The 23244-nt window shown below is 37.4% G+C and overlaps 1 protein-coding gene across 2 annotated transcripts; it reads left to right on the forward strand.

The window, feature by feature from the left end:
• Window positions 1-12699: 12699 nt before the first annotated feature.
• Window positions 12700-14640, forward strand: LOC104418428. Of its 2 annotated transcripts, XR_005546439.1 has the most exons (2): window positions 12700-13516; window positions 14134-14640. XR_005546439.1 is itself a non-coding variant. In XM_039301606.1 (1 exon), the coding sequence occupies exon 1, from the start codon at window positions 12944-12946 to the stop codon at window positions 13433-13435; it is 492 nt and encodes a 163-aa protein (XP_039157540.1). In that variant the 5' UTR covers window positions 12700-12943; the 3' UTR covers window positions 13436-13669. The 2 variants fall into 2 exon arrangements, 1 of the variants encoding a protein (XP_039157540.1); XM_039301606.1 differs by lacking the exon at window positions 14134-14640 and having other exon boundaries at window positions 12700-13669.
• The last annotated feature ends 8604 nt before the right edge of the window (window positions 14641-23244 follow it).

Here is a 23244-nt window from a genome sequence, read left to right on the forward strand (position 1 = left end):
AGTCATTGTTGACATGAATAATTTTTTAATAATTTTTTATTTTTTTGAATTATATATTTATTATTTATTTCTTCCTTCTTCTTTTTTTTTTTTTCCCTAAGTTTCTGGTGAGGCTCTAATGAGGGCCTCGAAACCCTTGCCTAGCCTCACCCATCCCTCATTGGCAATCTTCACTAGCCACGGGTGAAGGTGCCCTTGCTTGCAGTTGGCGAGGCCATGGCCGCCTTCGCCCGCGGCTCCCGAGCCTTGCACCCATATCGCGATGTTGGAGTTGTCAAAAGTCTCGCATACGATTCTCTCTCTTTATGAAAAGTCTTGCATCTAAAAGTCATAGGTTGCAACCCTCGCTTGCCACTTTGGGAAAACCACTTTGGGAAAACAAGAAGAAGAAAAAATGAAGAAAAAAAGAAAAGGGAAAAAAGAAAAGAAAAGAAAAGAAAATAAAGGAATAAAAAAACAAAATATTATTAAAAAATTATTAACGCTAGCAACAATTGGCATCAATTGGTCAAAATTGGCTGAATGGACTGAATTGGCATAAATATAAAATATTTAGAACTGAATTGACATAATTATAATAGATTTATAATTTTTTTGATAATGTTCTTGAATTTATAGATCAATGTAATCAATTTTAAGGAGTACGTGTGCAAGTGTGACTAGAGGTGTGTTAGATATTGGGTTTTGAATTTGGGCCGTCTATGATGGCTTTACCCAAACCCACCATAATCTTTAAATGTTCCTCGGAGGGAACAGTTAAAAATAAAAAAAAATAAAAAAAAACTTATCTTCTAAAACATGTACACATTGTGCCCGTGTGATTGTGGGGTTTGATAAAGAGAAACCAAGATTCTCCAATGTAAATTGCAAGAATTTGAAAGATTAGAAGGCATATTGGATGTGGAAGCACAAGTGTTTTTCCGAGTACGTGATTTCTCTTACAATTGGCATCCACAATACAAGTATTATATGGAGTAATCTTTTTCTTTGGATTTAAGGTATGTTTCTAGAAAAAATTGTAATTAGAGTTGTCCCAAACCTGATATTTAATATGATATGGTATGGAGCACTTATATATCCTAATTAATCGATAACACATTATTATAAACTTTTGAAAAAAAAAGTCTTCCTTGAAATGTTAATGGTTTCGGATTTGAACTCCTTTTTTTGGCAATATCTTCAACTTGAATGCATTGAATTTCTGCTGCGCCTCCCAAAACTAGTCTAAATGATGCAAATCTTTCAAACAAAGCTACTTTTATATTATTCCAAAAGTTTGCACCAACAAGTAATGAGGCCAATTAACAAAAAAATACACCACATTTTCCCATATTTGGAATTTAACACCAACCGCTGAACGTTAAAAGACTCGCACTACCTTTTTTCCAGTGCTCAAATTCAATATGACTTTTGAAAAGTCTAAAGAATTACACAACCTTATCCTATTAGTACAAATTTAACATCAAGTTAATATTCCGTCTATTCTCGCTATCATATCTCTCTCTCTCTGGATTTAAAATTTGCATGGTATATGCCGTCTCATGTATGCTACTTTTATAAGAAATTCCATTTAGATAAGAACAAGTTATTAAGATATATTTTAGATACAAAAGTCAAAAAGCAAGAATACCTCCAAAAAATGGAATTGGATCTGAATTCTAAACTTCATCTCCTATTGTAAGTGCGATACCTAGCCAAAGCACAAAAGATTCTCCTTTTATGTGGAAAAGACCCATGTCGATAAATATAGCTTTACTCCGAGGGTTCCCGTAAGGCTTGAGCTCATGGCCACAAGAAAATGAGTAAGCTCCCTCACTATCTAGGCCAAACCTTGCTCGGTTCATTATTTTAGAATTAAATATATCATTTCTAAATTTGCGTGTGTGAATACTAGCAATTTTGCATGCGTAGAGACTCTAATTGAAATAAGATTATTGTTATGATGATGTTGTCTGACATAATCCAAAACAAAGAAGCACTATTGAGTAAATAATGCAGAAGTGCAACAAGTGTAGATAATAAAAACTAGTGAAAGAGAGTGTTGCACGACTTCTGAAGAAATTGCACCCGTTGGTCCTGAAGCTTGGCAATAATTACAGTTTAGTTCCCTAAAATTTAAAAACAAAAGTTTTTCATAAATAAACTTCAGCATTGTGTAGCTTATACATAGTTATTTGTATATAGATTATGAATAGTTACTAATTAGTATTTGTCACAAAATGATACTAATCAAAGTCACATGTTAATAACCAAACTTTGAACAGTCACATTTTTTTAATACCCAGACTTCATTGCATCGACTGAAAGAATCAATTGCTGATGTTGGCCTAAAAAACGAGACAAACAAAAGTGGAAAAGTATACTAAAAATTCAAAACATTGTGTGAGGCGATTAATTTAGTGCCACAATATTTCAATCACTCATTCGAGTTTCTTATCTTTGAAAAATTCTTGTTCATTTAAGTTACATCAATCACTTCCTCGCTAGAAAAGATAATGTGGGATTTTATATTAAAAAAACATTTAAAGACATTTTTATTAATAAAATAATGCCATATGCTGTGCAACTGGTGAAGGACAACGGAATTCAAACCGAAGCTAGTCCCAACTCAAAATGATCGCAATTTTAGTGATCGAAATTTGCTGGCTTTATTGAAAGCTAAGGAACTTGATTTAGTTATTAAAAATCGCGGTACCAAATTGAGCACTGTATGAAAAAATAGTGGAAGAAATAATAGAAAATAAACTATTTATGTAAACATCTTATTCTCATTCTTCCATTTGCTAATTGGCAATTGCTCATAGTTGAAGATAGTGGAAGCTCATCTTGATCATATATAATGTTGCTATTAATTAGGGCAATCATCTTTATCCACTTTCGTCACAAAAGTAGGAGATCACTATTTCTCACGCTTTAAATGATTTGTTTGTTATGAAGAATTTACTTGTTAAAAGCTCGTGTCATGGACCTTATCGTATTGATAGATATTGATTACTTTGAGACATGATATTTTTGCTTTCTCATTCTCCTTTGAAAGAGGATAAGATTTATACAAAATATGTTTTTTGTGAGATTTTGTGGAACCCTTCTTAAAGAAGATACTATTTGTACAAAAGATGCTTTTTGTAAGATCACTATTGACTATGCTAAAAAATTAAGTTTTAGATGAAGCATGGTTTAGTATTTAAATATTTTGATGTATTGTGTAAAATTATAACACTCATTTTCATGCTTAGTCTAGTTTTTTTTTTTTTTTTTGCCTATACTAAGGGTGGAAATTTAATTGAACTTAGGTCCTCAGCTCTTATCCATGTGAGATCTTATAGAACCATTACCAACTATTCGAAAAGTTTAAGTTATTAGATGATGTCATGATTTATTATTTAAATATTCTAATACTTTTCAATAGATGTAATCAAGAATCCTAGACTTCGATCAATTGAATGGATAAATGGGAGGACATTGGTTAAGTAGATGAGAGGCATTGCGACCCATGAACACACAAACATTTCTCCAAATATTATGAGTGCCTCTAAAAATTTAGTTTATGTAGAAGTGTTTGTAAAGGATACACACATCACAGGGAGAAAAATTGCATCACAAGTTCAAAATCGACCAAAAATAAAATTACTCTCTTTCAAGTTGTATTTTGACTTAATTTTTTTTTTTTTTACAACATTTGATCTAAAGGCCATTTCAAAATCATTCATGCATTTATTTAAGTGATTTGGCATACTTAGGCAAAAATTGCCATTTTTAGCCCTAATTGAGGGTCCCAATTAGTCTTAATGGTTTAAAAATCAACTCATTTTCTTAAACTAAATCCAAATAAATCTAGGGTTAGTTTTGGCATATTCACATTGGAAATATTCAATTTGCTGGATTTAGCTTACTTGAACTCTGAAAGTTAGGCTAATGAACTTCAATTGGTGTAATTTAAGTTGACCAATTCTAGACTAAGGTTTATTTGATGAGTTGAGGTTTGATTTTATTAACAACCCTCAAATGAATTTTGACATAAAGTTAGTGCCATCATTATATTGTCAATTTGAATACATTAGGCCATCATAAACATGGATAATTGAACTAATCGATATATTGTTGTATAAAGTTAATTTCGATTAATTTGATTTTTAGGGATAGGATTTGCACAAATTATGCTAATCAGCTAGTAATTCCAAATTCGAGTACCTATTGAGTCTAAGCATGATTTTTAATATTCTTGGGGTGATTAAATCAATTAAAATCAATTGAGATGATTTTGAAAGTTTTGATAGGTTTGATTTCAACGATTTTGGACCATTTCTCTTCAAATTAACCCATTGTCATTCTAATCAGATAGGAATTCTTTACAATTAGGTGCTTATAATTGCATAAAAATTTTAAAAGATTCGACCAAAACCAGCTTAAACCGATCAAATTGATTAGAACCGGCTTGGACTAGTTTGACTGGCTTGACTAGCTTCCGATGGATTCGACCATTTTCCAGTAATGCTCTAATGGCCGGCGACCACTCTTGGCTTGCCTAAGACTCAGCCGACTTCCCCATGCCCCTCTTGCACAAAAATTAAGGAACGACCCTTAATAAAATTACTAAATTGCTCTTAGGTACCATGTCACTAGTCCTAGTCATTAGGGTTAAAACAATTAAGAGTAGGGGTGTGCAACCGAACCAGGTAAACTCAGTTCCTGGACCAGCCCGCTCGGAAAATAAGGTCGGGAACCCGTTCCGGTTGAAACCGGTTCCCAAAATTCAGAACCGGTTTGAACCGGTTCGGGAACCAGTTCTGAGAGATTACCCACCCGGGAACCGGATCGACCGGATCGGTTTGGGAACCGGTTTGTAAGCCAACCAAAAAGTCCAAAACCCTAATATGTTCCCCTGTTTCTATCTTTACCTCACACATCTGCAGACTTCTTCACAGCGTTTTCCTTCGTCACGCCATCGCCAGCTCCCCATCGTGCCATCGCCCGTCACACCATGGCTAAATCCAGCTCCTCGTCGCGCTGCTTCCTCATCTGCGTTCATATGCTTCCTCGTCGCGCCATCGCCAGCTCGCCCCTATTGCTAAGCCCCTCGCCGGCAAGAAGCTCGGCAAGCGCACCCTCAAGCTCGTCCGTAGAGGTAATGCCCCATCAAACCCTTAATCGTTGTCTTGTGTTAACATGCGTTCTTGCTCCCTTTCTCCTTTCCGTTGGTTGGTGAGTTGATGATGAGTTTTGGGTACGTGATTCGTCGGATATACAGTGACTGACGGTCTCGGCTCTTTATGAAACCTATTCGATGAAACTTTAGCTGGAACTAGATGCATTGAAATGCTGGTTCTCTTTGTCGATGAGCAGGATATTCACTGCGAATGGAAAGCGTGAGGGGGTGGGGTGGGCTTAAATGGGTGTGCTGCGTGTTTGTGGTTCGATTGAAATTTCTTTGGGCTGACTATTGGCATGTCCTTGTGGTTCTTCTTGATTGGTAGTTGTTGAAGACATGCTTGAAAAGAGGAGTGAAGGAGGTTGTTAAAAGCATCCGGCATTGTCACAAAGGGTACGAATTTATCCTCTTTTTCTAGTTTGGGCACAAATGTCAGTCGATGTAAGGTCGAATGAAATCTCTGTAGTTGCTTGGAACCACGTCTTTTGTTCTGCATAGCATTGGCTGGGGAATGTTTGGGTTGTTGTTGAGCCCAGTTATTCAAAAAGAGTTTTGATTCACTAGGAAAACTAATATGTTTTTGTAAAATCCTAATGTTATATAATTTGTTTTTAGTTTTCAGTCAACGGATCAAGACAAAGACATATCAATGGAAGTGGAGGGACATAATGAAATGAGTCTGCTCATGGAATTGCCATTCCATGGAGCTGATGAAGTGGAATCTGCAACCATGGGCGCGACAAACAAGGTGAGGGTACCTAACTCTCATCCTCCTTCGGGTAAAAAGCGAGCTAATCAATCAGAGACTTGGGATAATTTTTTGAGAATTATAGATGAGAAAACACAGAAAACAGTTAAGGTGAAGTGCATTCATTGCGGGATGGATTATGCGTATAATGTTGATCATGGAACCTCTACTATGTGTAAGCACTTGAGAAAGTGCAAAAAGTATCCTCATGCATATAAAAATCAAATGTTGTTTGCATCATGTGATAAAGATGTGGTTGGCAAGGTAGGGGAAAATACTACTAGTGGTGGTAGTGTCTTAACGACATGAAAGTTTGATTAAGAACGTTGTAGGCATATATTTGCTCGAATGGTTATTATTGATGAACAACCATTTTCCATGGTTCCTCATCTTCACTGAACTCAAAAGGATAACTGGTATTGTCATAATCTTCCACTTCATATGGGCAGCTTCTCTTTGCCAACAATCTACTGCTCTAATAACAATTTGTTGCATCTGATAACAATAATGATCTTTTTGGTACTTCTAACCATATTGGCAATTTTTACTCTATTAAGCCATTCGTCTTCATGTCTCTATTAAGCTATTCGTCATCATGTCCTACCAAGCTTTACCAAACATTATGATTGTATGCTTATTCACCATCACTAGGTGAATTCAACTGTTCACCCGATCTTTGTACCTCCAAGCATCATAAATGGTCTCGTTCTTCTCAGCTTGTTAACCCTTAATCAAGGTTCTTTAAGATGTTTCCCTTATTTGAAAATCCTTCTAGCTTGTAGACATCTTCATCGCTCAATACCTAATTCACTATAGATATTGGTAGATTAATTTTGATAGTAGCAAAGCACTCCACGTATTAGGGGTGAGCACGGTTCCCGGGAACCGGAGAACCGAACCGGAGGTTCCGGTTCGGTTCCCGGTTCTTAAAGGACCGGTTCCGGTTCCCGGTTCCATTTTTCCAGGAACCGGAACCGGAACCTGTCGCAGAACCGGTTTTGGAACTGGTTAGGGTTCCAAAAGGAACCCCTCTCCCCTGAGACTCCCGACCCTTTCACTTTCAGTTTTTCAGAGTCTCGCCGGACACCGCTTCGAGTCTCGCCACCGGACGCCGCTCGCCCTCAAGGCCACCGCCGCCGGACTCCGCTGTACGCCAGTCGCCGACGTCACTCGCGCGAACCCTCGCCGCTCGACACCCGTCGCTGCCGTGCTCTGCCTCGACGCCCGTCGCCGACTACCCGACACAGGCAGATCTGAGCCGAGCTCGTCTCCACTCGCGACCCACCGCCTCGCTCACGCCAGAAGCCCCGATGAGCAGAAGCCCCGACGACGCCGATTCTGCTGTCTTCGCTCGTGACCCACCGCCTTTGGTCACTAGGTCTCCAATTCTGACCCACGACACCGCTGCTGTTGTCTCTGCCTCTGCTCCGACGACCCGACGCCAACAGTCGCGACGCCTGACGCCGTTGCCCCGAAGACCAGCGACCGACGTCCCTGCTCACTACTCAGTGTCGGACGCCGCTTGCCTGGTGAAATTGGATTTCTTGACCTTCTCTCCAAGTGTACGATTTGGGGGTACTACCATCAAATGCTTTGAATTTCATTTGTACGATCTCGGGGTAATACTAGCATAGGGAGTGAGTGATTGATTCGGTGATTCTTGGACTTGCTCTGTTTTAACTCCTTATTAGAAGCGATGCGTAAAGTTTTCTTTTTTATTTGTTTTTGATTGGGTTGTGCTTCTCTTTTTGGGTTTTAGCTCGGCTTTGAATTCGGAGATGAACGAGCACGTGACCATAAAGAAGATTGCTAATGCTTTCGATAACAAGATCGACACGAAGAGGGCCCTCCGTGAGATCAAGCTCCTCCGGCACATGGACCATGAAAACGTCAGTGAATCCCTTGCGTTACAATTTTTCTATTATGTGATTGAGAATGGCTTTCTGGGTTGTTTGAAGTGTGTTGTTTTCTTTGATGGTTGGCTTATGGGTGTCGGTAGTGCCATCGATATTATGCAATGGTGTATTTACGTTGCTCTTCGTCTCGGTTCTAAGTCTAAAGAATGTGCAGTACGGGTGAATTAGCATTTCCTGCTGTGGACAACGAATTAAGAGTTAGTGCAGCAAATAGTAGAGCTTTGACTCTTTTATTTCACTAGAAGGGATATCGATTGCTTAAGATAATCTGGTCTCCATGTTGTTCTGTGTTACCATTTCTCTGCATCAATTGTTAATGAGACAAAGAACATACTGAAACACCAGTCAGAGTATTGACATCACTCATCAAGATATAGAAGGTCTTATTGTCACTTTGCTACTTACAGAGTTGAACGTCCCTTCTTTGAACTTTTCAGTTCATATGTCTTTTAAGTGCTGTTGCTAGGAAACACGGGAAGATCTCTGAGAGTATCTAGTGAGAAAGACTTTTGCTATTTGTTTCAGTAGTTAAAACTTAACACGATCAACTATCAAGATGGGATATTGCTTTCTTGTCAGTTGCTGGTTCTTAATTATGCTAGTGGGAGTTGCCATCCGCTGCTTTTTTGTCATTTGCTGGGTCTTAATTAGGTTATTGGGAATTGACCGTAGAGTATGCGCATGCGCGTACATTATAGTTCAAATCTAAAAATAACAAAAAGAAAAATTAAAAAAGGAACCTGTTGGAACCAGGAACCGACCCTGGAACCTGTGACAGGATAGGTTCTAGGTTCTCGGTTCTAACGGGTAGGTTCCAGGTTCCCAAAATTGAGGAACATGTACCCGAGGGTAGGTTCCAGGTTCCAGATGGAACCGAACCGGAACCTGAAACCGCTCACCCCTACCACGTATCAGAATGTTCTAGTGCTATTTATGACATCATATGCATTTCGGTTTGTACATATATAAATTGGCACTTACTCAACCAATACACACATTAGTAGCATTTGATTATCTTTATCATATTCAAAACATAGGGATTTTCCCAACATGGAGCACTCTTTATGCAATCTTTGCCATCACAGGTATGTAAACATAAAAAGTTCAATCACACTTCCAAACATAAATTAAGTCTTTGGTAGAGTTGCTAGTCATTTTGGTTGAATGATGAAATTCTAAGATGCATCCCAGCATCTATGTACACTAGGCACATCTCGGTCCTCGAATGTGGGGAATCTCATGCCAAATTATTCATCCTCATGCACCCAATAATTTTTCGAGAAATGAGAAAAGTTACCCGTCAAAAATTCATTTTCATGGTAATAATTCGTCGGAAGATAAGTTAAAAGACAAACTTACAACAGGAGTTAGTAATCGAGCCATTTCAATTCAATATCAAATGGAATCAAACGAGTCAAATTGAACTATCTCTAGGTGGGTTCACCCGAGGATGGGAAGGTTTGTGAGGCATAAAATTGGAAACCGCCCTCAACTGATTTGGTTCCTGGTTAAATACTGTGAACTATCGATTCTACCTGAGTTGGTTTTATCTAGAATAGATCTTGAACCTACACTTAGCTTCTTTTTTGTTTGTTTGTTTGTTTGTTTGTTTATTTACTATTATGTAAGAAAAGATAAATGAGTTTTGGACTAAAAATTAGGAAATCCATCAATTCCTTAACAATGTGGCTATACATTAGTCACACAATTCCCCCTAAAATAACAGTTACATCACTTAAAATTAGGCTCAGTTCTTGGACCATTCTTGGAACCGGCCTAGAACTAGCTGGTTCAGTTCTACTCCGGATGAGAACCAACTTTGACAAAGTAAGTTTCAGATTTTTGGTCTGAAATCAATTCCCCATATAATTGATCATCCCTAAATCATGATAGGAGTATTGTACATAAGAATTGGTTATGCAGGTGGTATCATATAATATACTGTAACATGAGTATCTTAACATTTACCCACATTGGATGATTGGCTCCCATCTTTATATATAGTCCAGCATTATCTGTCCCTTTCACTTTATAATATGAGATTCTTCAAATTAAACCAAGGCCAATGTGATAGATCCGCATCGATTATATTAATGCGCCGGGGCATTTATTTGTCAAGAGAATTAATTAAACAAAATTGTGGGTCCTATTCAATTCTGTTTGTAGATAAATCTGTAATAGACTATGATTCTATCGACCTTAAAAAAAAAAAAAACTAATGCCTATTCAGTACTGTTTGCAGATTAATCTGAAGGTAATAGGCTATGATTCTATCGACCTTAAAAAAAGCTAATGCCGATCATGCTGATATTGATTGCAATAATTGGATAATTATTTTTATTGCAGCAAAATCTTACTTTATAGGAATTTGAATTTCTCATGATCTTGGGTTAAAGATAGCGATTCTGATTATCATGGATGCCAGAGCGAGAGCTTAAGTAATACTCCACATGTCCTTTTCAGGTTCAGAAATCATGCGCTACGTGAAAGTGATTTAAAGATTTAAAGTAATGATTTTAATGACAATTGGGTGACCGAAATCGTATCCCTTTGAACACTTCAAATTAAAGCGATTTTTTTTTTTATACATAAAATCAAAGCGAATTAAAATATCATTATCTTTGATACCAAGCGATGCAATTGGACCGATTACTAAAACAGCATTGATTCTAAGCGGTCATTTTTACTTATTCTTAAAGTTAACAGGTAAACCACCAAAATTAACTCATTGAAAACTACGATCGAGGTTTATCTGTCGTCCCATCCTTTGTGACAAGTGGATATGCATGTTTTGGCTTTTTATTTAAAATAAAAAATTACTTTTACTTCAACTTCGAAAATTTAAGAAAAAGTGTAAATCGTTTATATGTCAATATTTATACAATTTCAAATGTTTCGAGGGCTTCACGTCGTGAATGTTGTCCGGTATTGAGAAAATAAAAATAAAATGTAGAAAACAACCATACTAGATTTTTTTTTTTGGTAACCGAGGACTCCACTGTGGGCCCCCATGCCCGGACAACATCGAAGGGCCGGACTCTTATACCTCGGGGGAGACTAGCCCAGCGTCCCACCGCCAGGGCCCCCCACTTAAATCGCTAGCAATTACAGGTTTCGAACCCTCGACCTTGGCAATGAAGGAGAGACTTTCAATCAACGCAGCTGCCCACGGATGGGTACCATACTGGATTTTTTTGTTTTTGGTTATCCTAAAATTGGAAATTATCCACTATGTTTGTCGAAAAGTAAACAATAATTCAGCCTTTTGAGCCAATGCTGATTGATGCTTCGATTGAACTGTAGGGCTGGAAAAACTGGTGGCTATAGAAATCAGTTTTGTGCAATAAAATGAATTCAGCATCATTAGGTTTGACCGTGATTCGAATGAATGAATTAGGGAATTAAACGGAGCCACTATGAAATCACGACATCTTTAGACCATGCATAGTCATGTATTAATCTTTCTTGATCAAATATATTTAGCATCTCGGATCGTCCTAATCAGCTAATTGATGTTTATCTGGTGTGGTTGTATGTTAATACTCACTTCTACTTCATTTATATGGGGAAAAATTACCAAAATAATCCTAAATATATATTGCAATTTTTCCAGTAAAGTCCTAAACTTTATTTGTTTAGCCAATTCAGTTATAAACCTTTTACATTTATGTCAAATTAGTCCATCCAGACAATATTAGTCAGCCGGCGTTGACATGGACGCTGGCTGAATTTTTTAATATATATTTCATTTTTTTCCCTTTCCTTTTTTCCTTCGGTCAGCCACCTCACCAATTAGAGGCTAGGGCTGGCAAGGCTCACCCTTGCCAAATTTGGGCGAAGGGGAGGCTTTCCCAAAGGTGGCGCAAGCTTGCCCTCGCCAGTGCCGACAATGGCGAGCCTCCTTATTGGCTAGTGAGGTCGACCTCGCTGGCCTTAGTCTTTGTCCAGCGAGAGGAAGAAGGAAAGAAAAAACAAAACGAGAGAGAGAGAGAGAGAGAGAGAGAGAGAGAGAGAGAGAGAGAGAGAGAGAGGAAAAAATGGACACGTCAGCATTGATTGGCATTCACGTTAGCATCGATCGATTAAAATTGATTGAATGAATTGAATTGATATAAATGTGAAAGGTTTAAGACTGAATTAGAAAAATTGCAATAAGTTTAGGATTGTTTTGACGAGGAAAAAAAGAAAAGAAAATGGACACGTCAACATTGATCGGCATCCATGTTAGCATCAATCGATTAAAATTGACTGGATTGACGGAATTGATATAAATGTGAAAGGTTTAAGACTGAATTATAAAAATTGCAATAGATTTAGGATTGTTCTGATAATTTTTTCTAAATTAAGAAAACCAAAATAGGATTGCAAGGATTCCTCATATTGTACTGTTGACTCATGCGTGAACCAGTCGACACCTAGTTGGCCTTTCCCATTAGTAGATTCTAGGGTTTTCTTCAATATAAAACTACTTGCGTGTTTAGCGTTGAAATCCAAAACTTTAATTGTTGTAGTGGACAAAATTTAGGACGAAAGTGGGTATCTCGTCAATGTCAGCTTGATTTATAACAAGCCCAAGCAATATTTTTCCATCCAAAGAACTTAAATGGTCTAAAACCTCATAATTGACACGATCCATCTCTCAGTTAGATTTAAGCAAAGTATATTTTATAAATAATTCTATTATATTGAATTTGTGGTTGACTGAAATCCTATTGAAATGCTATTGCGGAAGGATTATATTCTTTACTGTGATTTATCGTCTCAAAGTTGGATTAGTTTTCTTTTCCTCTTTTTTTTCCCTATTTCTAAAGTCCCCTTTCACATTGCTTTCCTTAGCTATGACGCCGTCCACATATAAATCCACCGAACTTTATGATCATATAGAACATTTATATCTGAACCTTATCACTTTCGCTTTTTGCAATTTGTGCTATGGCCCGTCGCCTAAAACTAGCCAGGCCAGCCCCATAAAGAAAGCTCTCCGATTTCATTAGCATAACTGGCGTCATTTCCTTATCCCCTTAAAAAGATCTATCACTCCCCACTTGACCGACCCCCAACTCACGTTCCTACACAAGTTCACAAGCCTTGCAATTAGCGAATCAATCTCACAAATCTTTCATCAACACCATGCCTAACACCAAGAAAAATGCTAGCAAGGAAGCCACCAAATTGAGCAAATTACTGAAGGCGCCCATTAGGATTCTTACCAAGGCCAGAGACTTCTACGTGCGGAGCCTGACCGACTGCTCGGGCCACATCGGGTATGGCAGCGTCATGGGCTGCCCGACAGGCCAGATCAACACCCTGCCCCGGAGCTTCAGCGTCAGCTTGACCGAGTCGGGCAGTGCCAACGCGGACGAGGACTACCGGGAGCTTGTGAGGCTCGCCTCCCTTAGGAGCCTGAGCAGCAGAGTCGGGTCAGACCTCACGAGAACAGAGCATGTTGCCGGGCAGTCCCCAATGGCCGCAACGAATAATAAGATGCCGAGGAGTTTCAGCACTGGAATTGGAAGGATCGATGAAGACAAGCCATGTGAATTCGGGGAGGACGCGATGGTGAAGGCGGATGTGTACACGAGAAGCCGCAGTACGTGCCTGCGAAGAGAACTTCTGGGTTGATTTGAGACCCAGGAGACATTGAAGAAGGCGAAAATGGGGCGGCTTCAATTTGTCCATTATATATGTAAAAGTTTGGAGGAGGTTTTTCTACTTTTCCTTTAATTTTCTTTTTTGGTTTTTTGATCCAAAGGCAGTCCCATATGAAGCTGATAGTATCACTAACTTGGTGCTTGGCGCAAAGCCGATGTTCTGTTGATCATTTGAGGAAAGTCTTGAGTGACATGGTTATAAATACCAGTTCAAAAACATGATGCTCGCGAGTAGTACCAACATAGATGTTAAATAATTGCTTTAACGTGGTTATATTTGTTAACTCTTGCGCAATAGTACCAACATAGATGTTAAAGACGCTACAACATTATAACGAATTTTAAATTTAGTGATTTTACAATATTATTTTAGAAGCCAACCACTTGACGTGAATCTCATTTATTTGGGCATATAAAGTAGTTTTGCCAAATCATTTTTGCTAGTAAACAAATTTTATGAATTCTAAGTATCTTATAAGTACAGCTATGGAGAAGGTTACATTATTTAGATCTAGGTGAATTTAGATTGCATTTGCATGTAGTGTATTTTGGTCGAATTACACGTTAAACCTCTTCAAAGATCTTCCACCTTGTCCCCTGCTAAGGTGTTTAACAACCTTTTTTTTTTTTTTTTTTTTTTTTTTAATGTTTTGCTACTGATTTGGTTAGCCATTAGAAGCTTCTGGAGCTTCTCGTTCGAGGAACCGTGCGGATCTCACCGGCAATGCAGGGCACACTTTACTCGCAGCGGCGGCTTGTCCACTACAACCATAGCCTGAGCGAGCAAGACACAAGCAGCACGGCGATGAAGGAGACGATGGCGAGAAATGCATCGACGATGGAAAGCAAAGGGCGATGATCAGCTTCATGGATCTAATGGGCTTGTAGTTCTCTTAAATAGAGAAAGCATGCACTGCAAACGATTGATTTTCTCGGGAAAATCAGTTCTCGAGGGTTGAATTTTCTCTCCCTCGGTTGGCTTCAATAGATGCAGGCTGCATTTAGGAAAGACTTTCCCAAGGACTTTTGGACGTCTGAACCCCCTTCGGCCAAATTGTAGATGTTTGGAAAGTGTTTAAAAAACTCATTCAGCAAAAGTCAGCTGTGAGAAGGCTGAAACCCCAAGGTTAACTCGGGTTTTCAGCTTTCTCGACATGCAAGAAAGTTAGGCTTAGTAAAAGAAATTTCTTCCAAAATTATCCTCATTAATTTTTTGATTTTCCGGTTTTGTCTTATTTATGATTGTTCATCTTCTTTTCCATTGAAGTCGGTCAACATGGTTGCACATGGCTGGGAGGGGCCAACAATAGGTTCAAGAGAGGCCGAGGTGGTGGAAGCGACCTAGACGATCGTCACCGGGGGGTCGCGCAACCCTCACAAGGTCATGCGACCCTCGCAAGGTCATTTGATCCAGAAGGTCCTTGGGGGGTCACAAGGGTCATGTGACCTAGGTGACCCTTGCTAGGGTCGAGTGACCTAGGTGAGGGGGGCCATTAGACTCTAGGCAATCCTCGTCAGTGGTCTTCGGGGGCCACTTGTGATCTTGCCATCTCAAACAATGGCTGCTGACAACAAATATGGATTGCTAGTGGCTGACTAACCTTGGTTGGCGAAGTGCTAGTTGTTTTTTTATTTTCTCTCTTAATAACAAAAGTCCTTTATAAATATAAGTTTTCTAAACATTATTTTACTCAAAAGTACTTCACAAAGGACTTTTAGATTATAATATAACATACACAATTTGCATTTTTTTCAAAGCTTTTCCTAAAGGTCCAACCAAATGTAGCTACAATCTGATTGAAGTGGATGCTCTTCACATGTTATCTCATGTGATTTCTTGGGAAATTTGTGATTATAAATGGGGTTTTCAATCAGTTGCATCTCTTTATCCACAACTATGACGTCCTAGTCCACCATCTTACTAATGTGAGATATTAATCTTTCACTTTTTAGCATAAGCAAAAGTTGAAATTAAAACATCAAGCAACCATCAACATTATCGGACAAACACAAGAGAAGATCAAGCAATAGCTTTCATTTCTTGTATTAATTTTTAAACATGGGCAATAATAGGGCTACATTGGGAGGTCAAAAGGATATACTACTTGTATAGGCTATCCACTCAGTCATCATCTATGCCCTCACACTATCCACAACCTACTAACCATCCATAGGTTTGATCTCAAAAATTGCCAAAACCATATCTAAAAAATGGATCCCTACCACCACTCATCTCCCCTGCCTATGGCTCCCCATTGGCACCATGTTGGAGAAAACTCCTTTATTGTTTTGAAGTTGACAAAACGTTTCCATCAATCTAGTCTGAAGACTTTCGAACTCAAGTGTTAAAGTTTAAAGAACTCTAGATTCTGCTAACAAAATCTAAAGACCGTTAGACTCAAGACTCAAAGTTTGCCCTCACTGACAGTTTTCAGACGAAGAGAAAAGACTTATCCAGATGATGGATTATCTTCAAGGATTCGATTCGTATATTTTTGGAAGACCTTTTTGGCTGAATACATCATCATCAAGATTGATTATTCTTATTGGAATCTACTTCGATTTGAAGATTTTTTGAAAGGCGAGCAAACTTGGAATGTTTTACTTATGGAAACCAAAGATCCTGATTGTATGGGCGAACAAGATTAACGGGCTTTCATCACTAATCTTTCAACGACTTGAGATCACCTTAATTGATTCTGTCCAACGGGTAAATTGGAAGAAGTCATTCAGAAAGTGCTAACGGTTATGAAGGCATGAAGAAAGAGTATTTAAGGCGAACTCTTCAGTTGTTCAAAGTAATGTGTAAAAGAAGAATTTCAAAGTCTGAATCTCTTAGTTCCTTGTTCTTTCAATTCATTGAGCTTAATTTGTATACAAAAGAAATAAGCACATAGTGAGACTTTGTGAAGAGACTAGCTGAGACTCTCCACTGAGGAAGTCAAAGATCACAAGCTGTATAATCTCTTTTGATTCAGAGTGGAATTCAGCCAATGGGCTGTCAGCGTGGGAGAGTGGACGTATGCTTGAATTAAGCCGAACCATTATAAAATTTGTGTTCTAATTCTATTTCCTTAACTCCTTATCTCATTGCTTTATATAAATTTTTTTATAGAATTATTCAAAGCAATTTACTTCCCTAGTCAATCTTTTTAAAAGGCAATTTAGTTTATTAAGTCTTGCGAATAAATTTTTATATACACCTATTCACCCTGCTCTAGGTGTGCAAACTAGCCCTTTCACACCATCCCTGTCATTGTTGCTGCTACTATACTCCAGGTAGGGCAGAGGACGACCGAGATATCCTTTGATCTTTGCGTAGAGTGCCACTAAGCAATAGGCGATATGGCTACTCAGTGGACCTGCATCTATCTAGAGTGCAGATGTGTAGTGTACAAAAGTCACAGAAGGAAAATATGGAACTGTGAACTCGTACAGCAACCCTTCAAGATCTACTGGGGTGCCATCGTTTTAGACAAGTTTTAGACAAGGGTAGCGAGAATCACAGCCATGTATATGGATCTGAAAAATGTGAACAACAATGAGGGTGAGCTAATGCCCATCAAATGAAATATCTAATACACTATATCATATGATCCTCCCCTTACATGAACGAAAAATCTGCCTAAGATATGTGACTCATTCATCCCCTAGACAGAACTGTACAAAATTATGTTAAGGAAAAATTACCATGACGACATGACCTAAATATAATCTAGACTAACAACTAGACTCACAACATAGAGGCCTATTGTCCTTCTTGAACAATGTAATCATGCACGTGGACACCATTCATACGTTTTAGTTTTTACTTTTTGTTTCCACTCCAAGAAAAATGATCAATGTGCTTGCCAAACCATGCAAAGAGGATTACTTTTGTCTAGCGAAATTCCAGTGTGCTCTCCGGTCCGCTACAGTGTATGCCAGTTCGCTGTTTTAGCCCGCGCAAGCTTCATGGTCTATTGACAATGGCCTCCCTACTCCGAAACATCTAGGATTCGTTGTCCCCAGGTATCCCAAATTTCTTTTTGACTCCCTGAGACATTGTCGGTTCGTTGTTTGACGGTATTCATTACATGGTATCTTAAGCATTCATGCACAATTATCTTGGCTTAAGCGTGCGAACAAAAAAACACAACACTTATTCACAGGGACCTGTTCTGCCATGCATCCAAGAACTCGACATCTACTAATCACAAGTCGAAACATCAAGCCTCAAAAACTCGACACCAACTGACATTAGTAGAACCAATCATGCAATCAAAGACTCGACACCAACTGTCATTAGTAGAACCGATCATACAATCAAAGACTCGACACCAACTAACTGAACTGCTCATGCAATCAACGACCCCACCCTACAAGCACTAACCAACCGAACCGAACAACCACGAAAATAAACTCAACTCGGACAACCATACACCAAGGAATTGACCCTGACCAAACCAACCGAACCCATCGTATGCCAAAAATCCAATGCCATCCCGTATAGCCTTACCGAACTAAGCATGCAACAAAACTTTGACACCAACCCTTGCGGCTTGCCTCACAGCCACTAGACCGCACACCAAGACCAATGGCCACATGCAAAGCCACAACCGAGTTCAAGTTGACCAAATTGTAATTCTAGCGATCCCTCGATGTCATTCGAGCATTGCATGCAACTTAAACTTCAATCAACCCACGGATATAGCTCAATCCGACCCAAATCAACACCGATCAAGCCAAAATCGCACACAGCAACAACCCAGCATATCAAAGACAGGATTTGTCAATTCGCATGACAAGCAAATCAACATAGCATAGAGAATTGGAATTTCATTTGCCTCAACGAGATATCCAAACTTAGTTTTGTCACGAAACCGAGCTTTGATCCGCAGCAAACGATCCTCGATCCCCTTGTCTTGCATGGCGTAGCTCCTCGAAGCTCCGCATAGTTGAATCCATGAGCAACTTGTGAGGATTGGGGCGTTGAGAGATCGAGAGGTTGAGAGAGAGTGATCAACGAGAGATGAGAGAGAGTGTGTGTGTATGAGAGAGAGAGAAAATTATGGCCTTTATTCTCCTTGGGTTTCCTTACATGAAACCCTATTGGCTCATGCAAGCGGCACGCCAAATGGCGCAGGGGAGAAGATAAGTGGCACGGCCAGTTCACCAACTGGCAAGGGAAGGGAGAGAGAGAAGAGAGAGAAGAGAAGAGGCAGCTAATTAGGGGGAAACAACACTAGGTATGTCTAATTTTTCACATTTATTAGACACTAGAGACCGAGAACTATAACTACAATCCATCTAATTAGTATGTAGTTGGCATCTCTTAACTTTGTTCATCTTCCTCTAGAGCATCCGATTACTGATTCTTAAACTGACACATGCAAATTTCTCCGCTAACATACCGGCCAAGTACCATTGTCCCGAAAATCTATAATTGATGCATTTCCAAAATAGTGGCAATTAAAATAATCTAATTATCATTATTAGCTCACTAAACGGATTGGTCCAAAAATTATGGATGTCAGAACAACGGTTGTCAACTTTTGGATCTTCATTTGAGTTGAGTATATGGGTTTTTAGTGGGTGAGAGAATTTGGGAATAATTGTCCAAAAAATTAAAAATATAATGTGCAGCGGTTAATTCAATCTTAAGTTTTGTTAATTTGATCAAAACCTTTTAATGATTTTCCATGGTAATCACTTCGATCAATTTTAGTAAAAAATTGTTGACGTGGACATCAACTATTTTATGTGGCACGATCAGCGCAGCATAAATAGTTTTTGTGTTTTTAATTTTTTTGAGTTTTTAAAATAAATTTCTTGAATTTTTCTTTTCTTTTCTTTTCTTTCTTTCCCACTATTCATCTTCACGGAATAGTTGGTCCAAAGTGGAAAAATAAGGGAAAAAAGAAGAAGAAAAGAGTAAAAAAATTCAATTATAATTCTAAAAACTTAACAAAAACTAAAAAATTATCAACATTACCACCCACATCACGTAGTATGACCTGTTATGTAGGGCGGATTATGTCTATGTTGGTATTTTCCAGCCAGGATGACTATATTGAAAAGTCGTTAAAATGTTTATGACTAAATTGATCAAATTGAAAAGTTTAAGATTAAATTGACCACCATATTATATAGGTTCAAAACTTTTGGGACAATTTTTCCAAGGTATTTAAACAAGGGTATTCAAAAAAGTGAAATGGTAATTTTGTAAATCATTCAATCTTTGTTACCAGTGTATGGTATGCTAAGTAGCATTGATACCAACACACAACACGACACGACACGACATACTGACATGTCATTTAAAAAAATAATTCTAATATGTTGAAACACGTTGAATATTAAATTTATATTTTTATATTTACATGATAAATTATCATTTTATGACTATTTCAATTAAATTTATTTGATTAAAATTCAAAAATAAATAAATAAAAATGAAATAGTATGGAATAAATTTACACTAAAAATTGTGAGTTACGGAAGTGAGAGTAAGAAAAGAAGAGAAAATTAGGTTTTTCTTCTTCTTCTTTTTAATTTTTTTTTTTTTACATATTTATAGTTTGATCTCATTTATTGAAATTTTTTAAAATTGAACTAGTACGTATTGGAATCGTGTGCTGAAATTTTGGACTTACGTGTTGAAACTTATTGAGAGAGTTGATCACATATTGGATTTTTTGACACCTATTGACCGCATTACAGAGTGTGTTTAGACATGCGTCGGATACAATAGAAAGGCTCCCGAAGAGTGGTAATACTTCCTAGATGGTATGTAGAGTAAAATCTTGATATGCAAAGATTTTTCATGAAAAAAAGGAAGTCTATTTTTCCGAGAAGAAAATGAATCTCACCTTGGCTCGCCCCTCTCTAGCGGTTTGGTAGTTGCCTCCTCAAGCAGACTTGTTGATTTCAAATTTCAAGTAGATAATGACTCGTGTTCTCTTCCATTTCAACATAATTGAGTTTCGGACCTGGTTTTTTCTTTTTCATATTTTTGCGCATTTGCAGCAAAATATGCTGTGAGGAGTATAAGCAATCATGTTGAAATTATTTTTTTCAATAATTTTTTTAAGATTAAATACAACTTCAACCCTATAGTTGCATTCGGTAGTCATGATTTCATGATAGTAATATCACGAAAAATTCTAAATTGATACATCCGTGATAAATTTACCTAGAACTAATTTTTTTACTACAAAAAACCCCAAGTTGGTACACCCATGATAAATTTACCCTCCGTCACATCAAATTTTATCGTTAAATTTGCTAACATGGATGACACATGGCGAAGTGATATGGTGACGTGGCAACTCCACGTGAAAATTCCATGAAAAACTCCAAATTAGTGTACCTACAAGAAATTTAAGGGTATGCTTATGACAAATTTGGTTTCTCACAATATTAACTCTATGGATTTCTACATGAACTTGCCACATCACCATACAATGTCATCATGTGTCATCCATGTGAACAAATTTAATGATAAATTTGATTAAAGTTAACAAAGGGTAAATTTTTACAAATGTATCAGTTTGGAATTTTTCGTGGTTAAAATATTAGTTTGACGTAAATTTCCCCAGTTTGAGGTTTTTTGTGGTTAATGAAAATAGTTTTTATTAATTTGTCACAGGTATAACAGTTTGAAATTTTTTATGGTCAAAAAATTAATTTGAGATAAATTTATCATTAGTGTACTATTTTGGGATGTTTTTGTAGTATTAACCATTTATTTTATCTTGCATTTGATGCATGCTCAAGACATGATAAAGTCGAATATAAGAAGGATATAATCTTGATAAAATTATCTAATAGAGGAGTTGAGATAAATGTGAATAGGATTTCTATAATCTATAATAAGAAAATTGTTTTTCTCAAATAATGAATTTCTTAAATTAATAAAATTAAAATTATATTTCAATATAAATAATATTTGAATTCCAGTATAAGAAATTCAAAATGACAAAAAATAACAATATTTTTATTTTAATATTATTTTTATTTACATATTCGAATTTAATTCTATTTTATGGTATAAGTTCAATTTTATTAGAGGATAATGGAAGGGGAAAATCAAAAAAGGGAGAGTAAAAAAAAAAGGGAAATAACAATGAAGTAGTAAGAGATTTTTACCATATCCATTTGTGAACTTTTACGTTCATTTACATTGATATGCCATTTATACTAAACAATGTACATAATGTGATGTGAATATATCTGACATAGTTATCACGATTCACCAAATAATGGATTGGATATAGTAAAATTCATAAATTTCATATCTTATCCTATTATGTCCTATCATAATTAAAAATTCAGACAACCAAATGTAGCCTACAAATTTCAAATAATTTTCAAAGTTTGTGAGATTGGTCCTTTCATTTTTAATTATGCAACCAAGTCCTCCATCTTTCTTTTTATGTGATGCATTTCTCTAACTTCTATTTTGTTCAACCAAATTCTCTGAGCTTTTGGATTTTTGAATCCAACGCTTCTTACTTGGTTTAACTTATGGTTTCTTTTTTTCCTCTCTTTTTGCCCACTATATTCTTCGCTAATTCAGCACCATATTAGCATTGTGTGCCATTTTTTGGCCACACTGAATGCCATGTTCATTGATTAATTTGACGATATAGGAGAATAGTTGATCGAAGGACTTGATTGCACAATTAAGAAAGTCATGACTTAATTGTGCAAAATCAAACTTAGAGGACTAAACTGTACCAACTAAGAAAGAGGATTTGATCCAACAAAATGAAAATTAGAGAACCAAATCCCATAAATATTGAAATGTAGAGATCCAATCTATACTTAACTCTATTTTTTTTTTTTTTTTTTTGGTAAGAGAGGGGACAAGAAGCCCGCTTACTTGGAATGGGCTTTTTCTTGATTGGATCGCTTAAACTTTCAACATTGAAATGGCAATGGCACACGATTCAATTGTCTGTTACATTGTTTATAGGGTTGACATGGAATGAATATTGACTTATCCAATTAATTTAATAATTTAATTTTTGATGCTTCGAAAAATGACATTAACAGTATGTTCTCATCTTATTTTAATGAACCAGATCTCTTTGCGATTCAGTAAAGAAAAAGAGACATTCAATTTGATAATCACTTTCTAAAAATATAATTGGTGAAATAAAATGTTTTGTAGTCCTTTATAATAATAATAATAATAATAATTATCAAAACAATGCAGTCTCCTTTTTATGTCTCTTCTTTTTATCAACACCGGTCTTTTGTCCTACAAGAGAAAAAACACTGGTCTTCTTCCCCAAAGCGACACGAAACGACCCAGCCACATACAGTAGATTCGCCGCCTCACCATTGTGCCTCCATCCACCGAAGTCACGGCCCCCTTGCCTGCTCAAGTCGGGGACCTCCATCCACCATGGGTCGTCGCTGTCGCCTTTATGCCCTTCTCTCTCAAGTTCAATCGGTCCTACACAATTTACTTCGAATTTGCAAGGGTTTTGCGAGAAAAGCTTGAAACCCCATACTTCAAGCAACCGACCAGGAGGCGGAAGCAAGTGGAGTTGTGACAAAAGAGTCAAATTACAATAAGCATCCAAAATCGGGTCTCAAAAGCATATCTATGGACTGCCAAGTGCCAAGCACGATATCGTATTCATACAACATATTGGAAGGCCGTCTTGTCTCGGTCGGGCTTATTTAAGTAGCTGACGGGATGGGCCCGTTTTATGTGGTCCCACAATTGGACCCCCCACTTTAAATTTCAAAATGCTGTCCCGACCCTTGATGTGCAAAATACCAAAG

This window comes from Eucalyptus grandis, chromosome 9 (assembly GCF_016545825.1).
Source record: "Eucalyptus grandis isolate ANBG69807.140 chromosome 9, ASM1654582v1, whole genome shotgun sequence".
Lineage (NCBI taxonomy): Eukaryota > Viridiplantae > Streptophyta > Magnoliopsida > Myrtales > Myrtaceae > Eucalyptus > Eucalyptus grandis.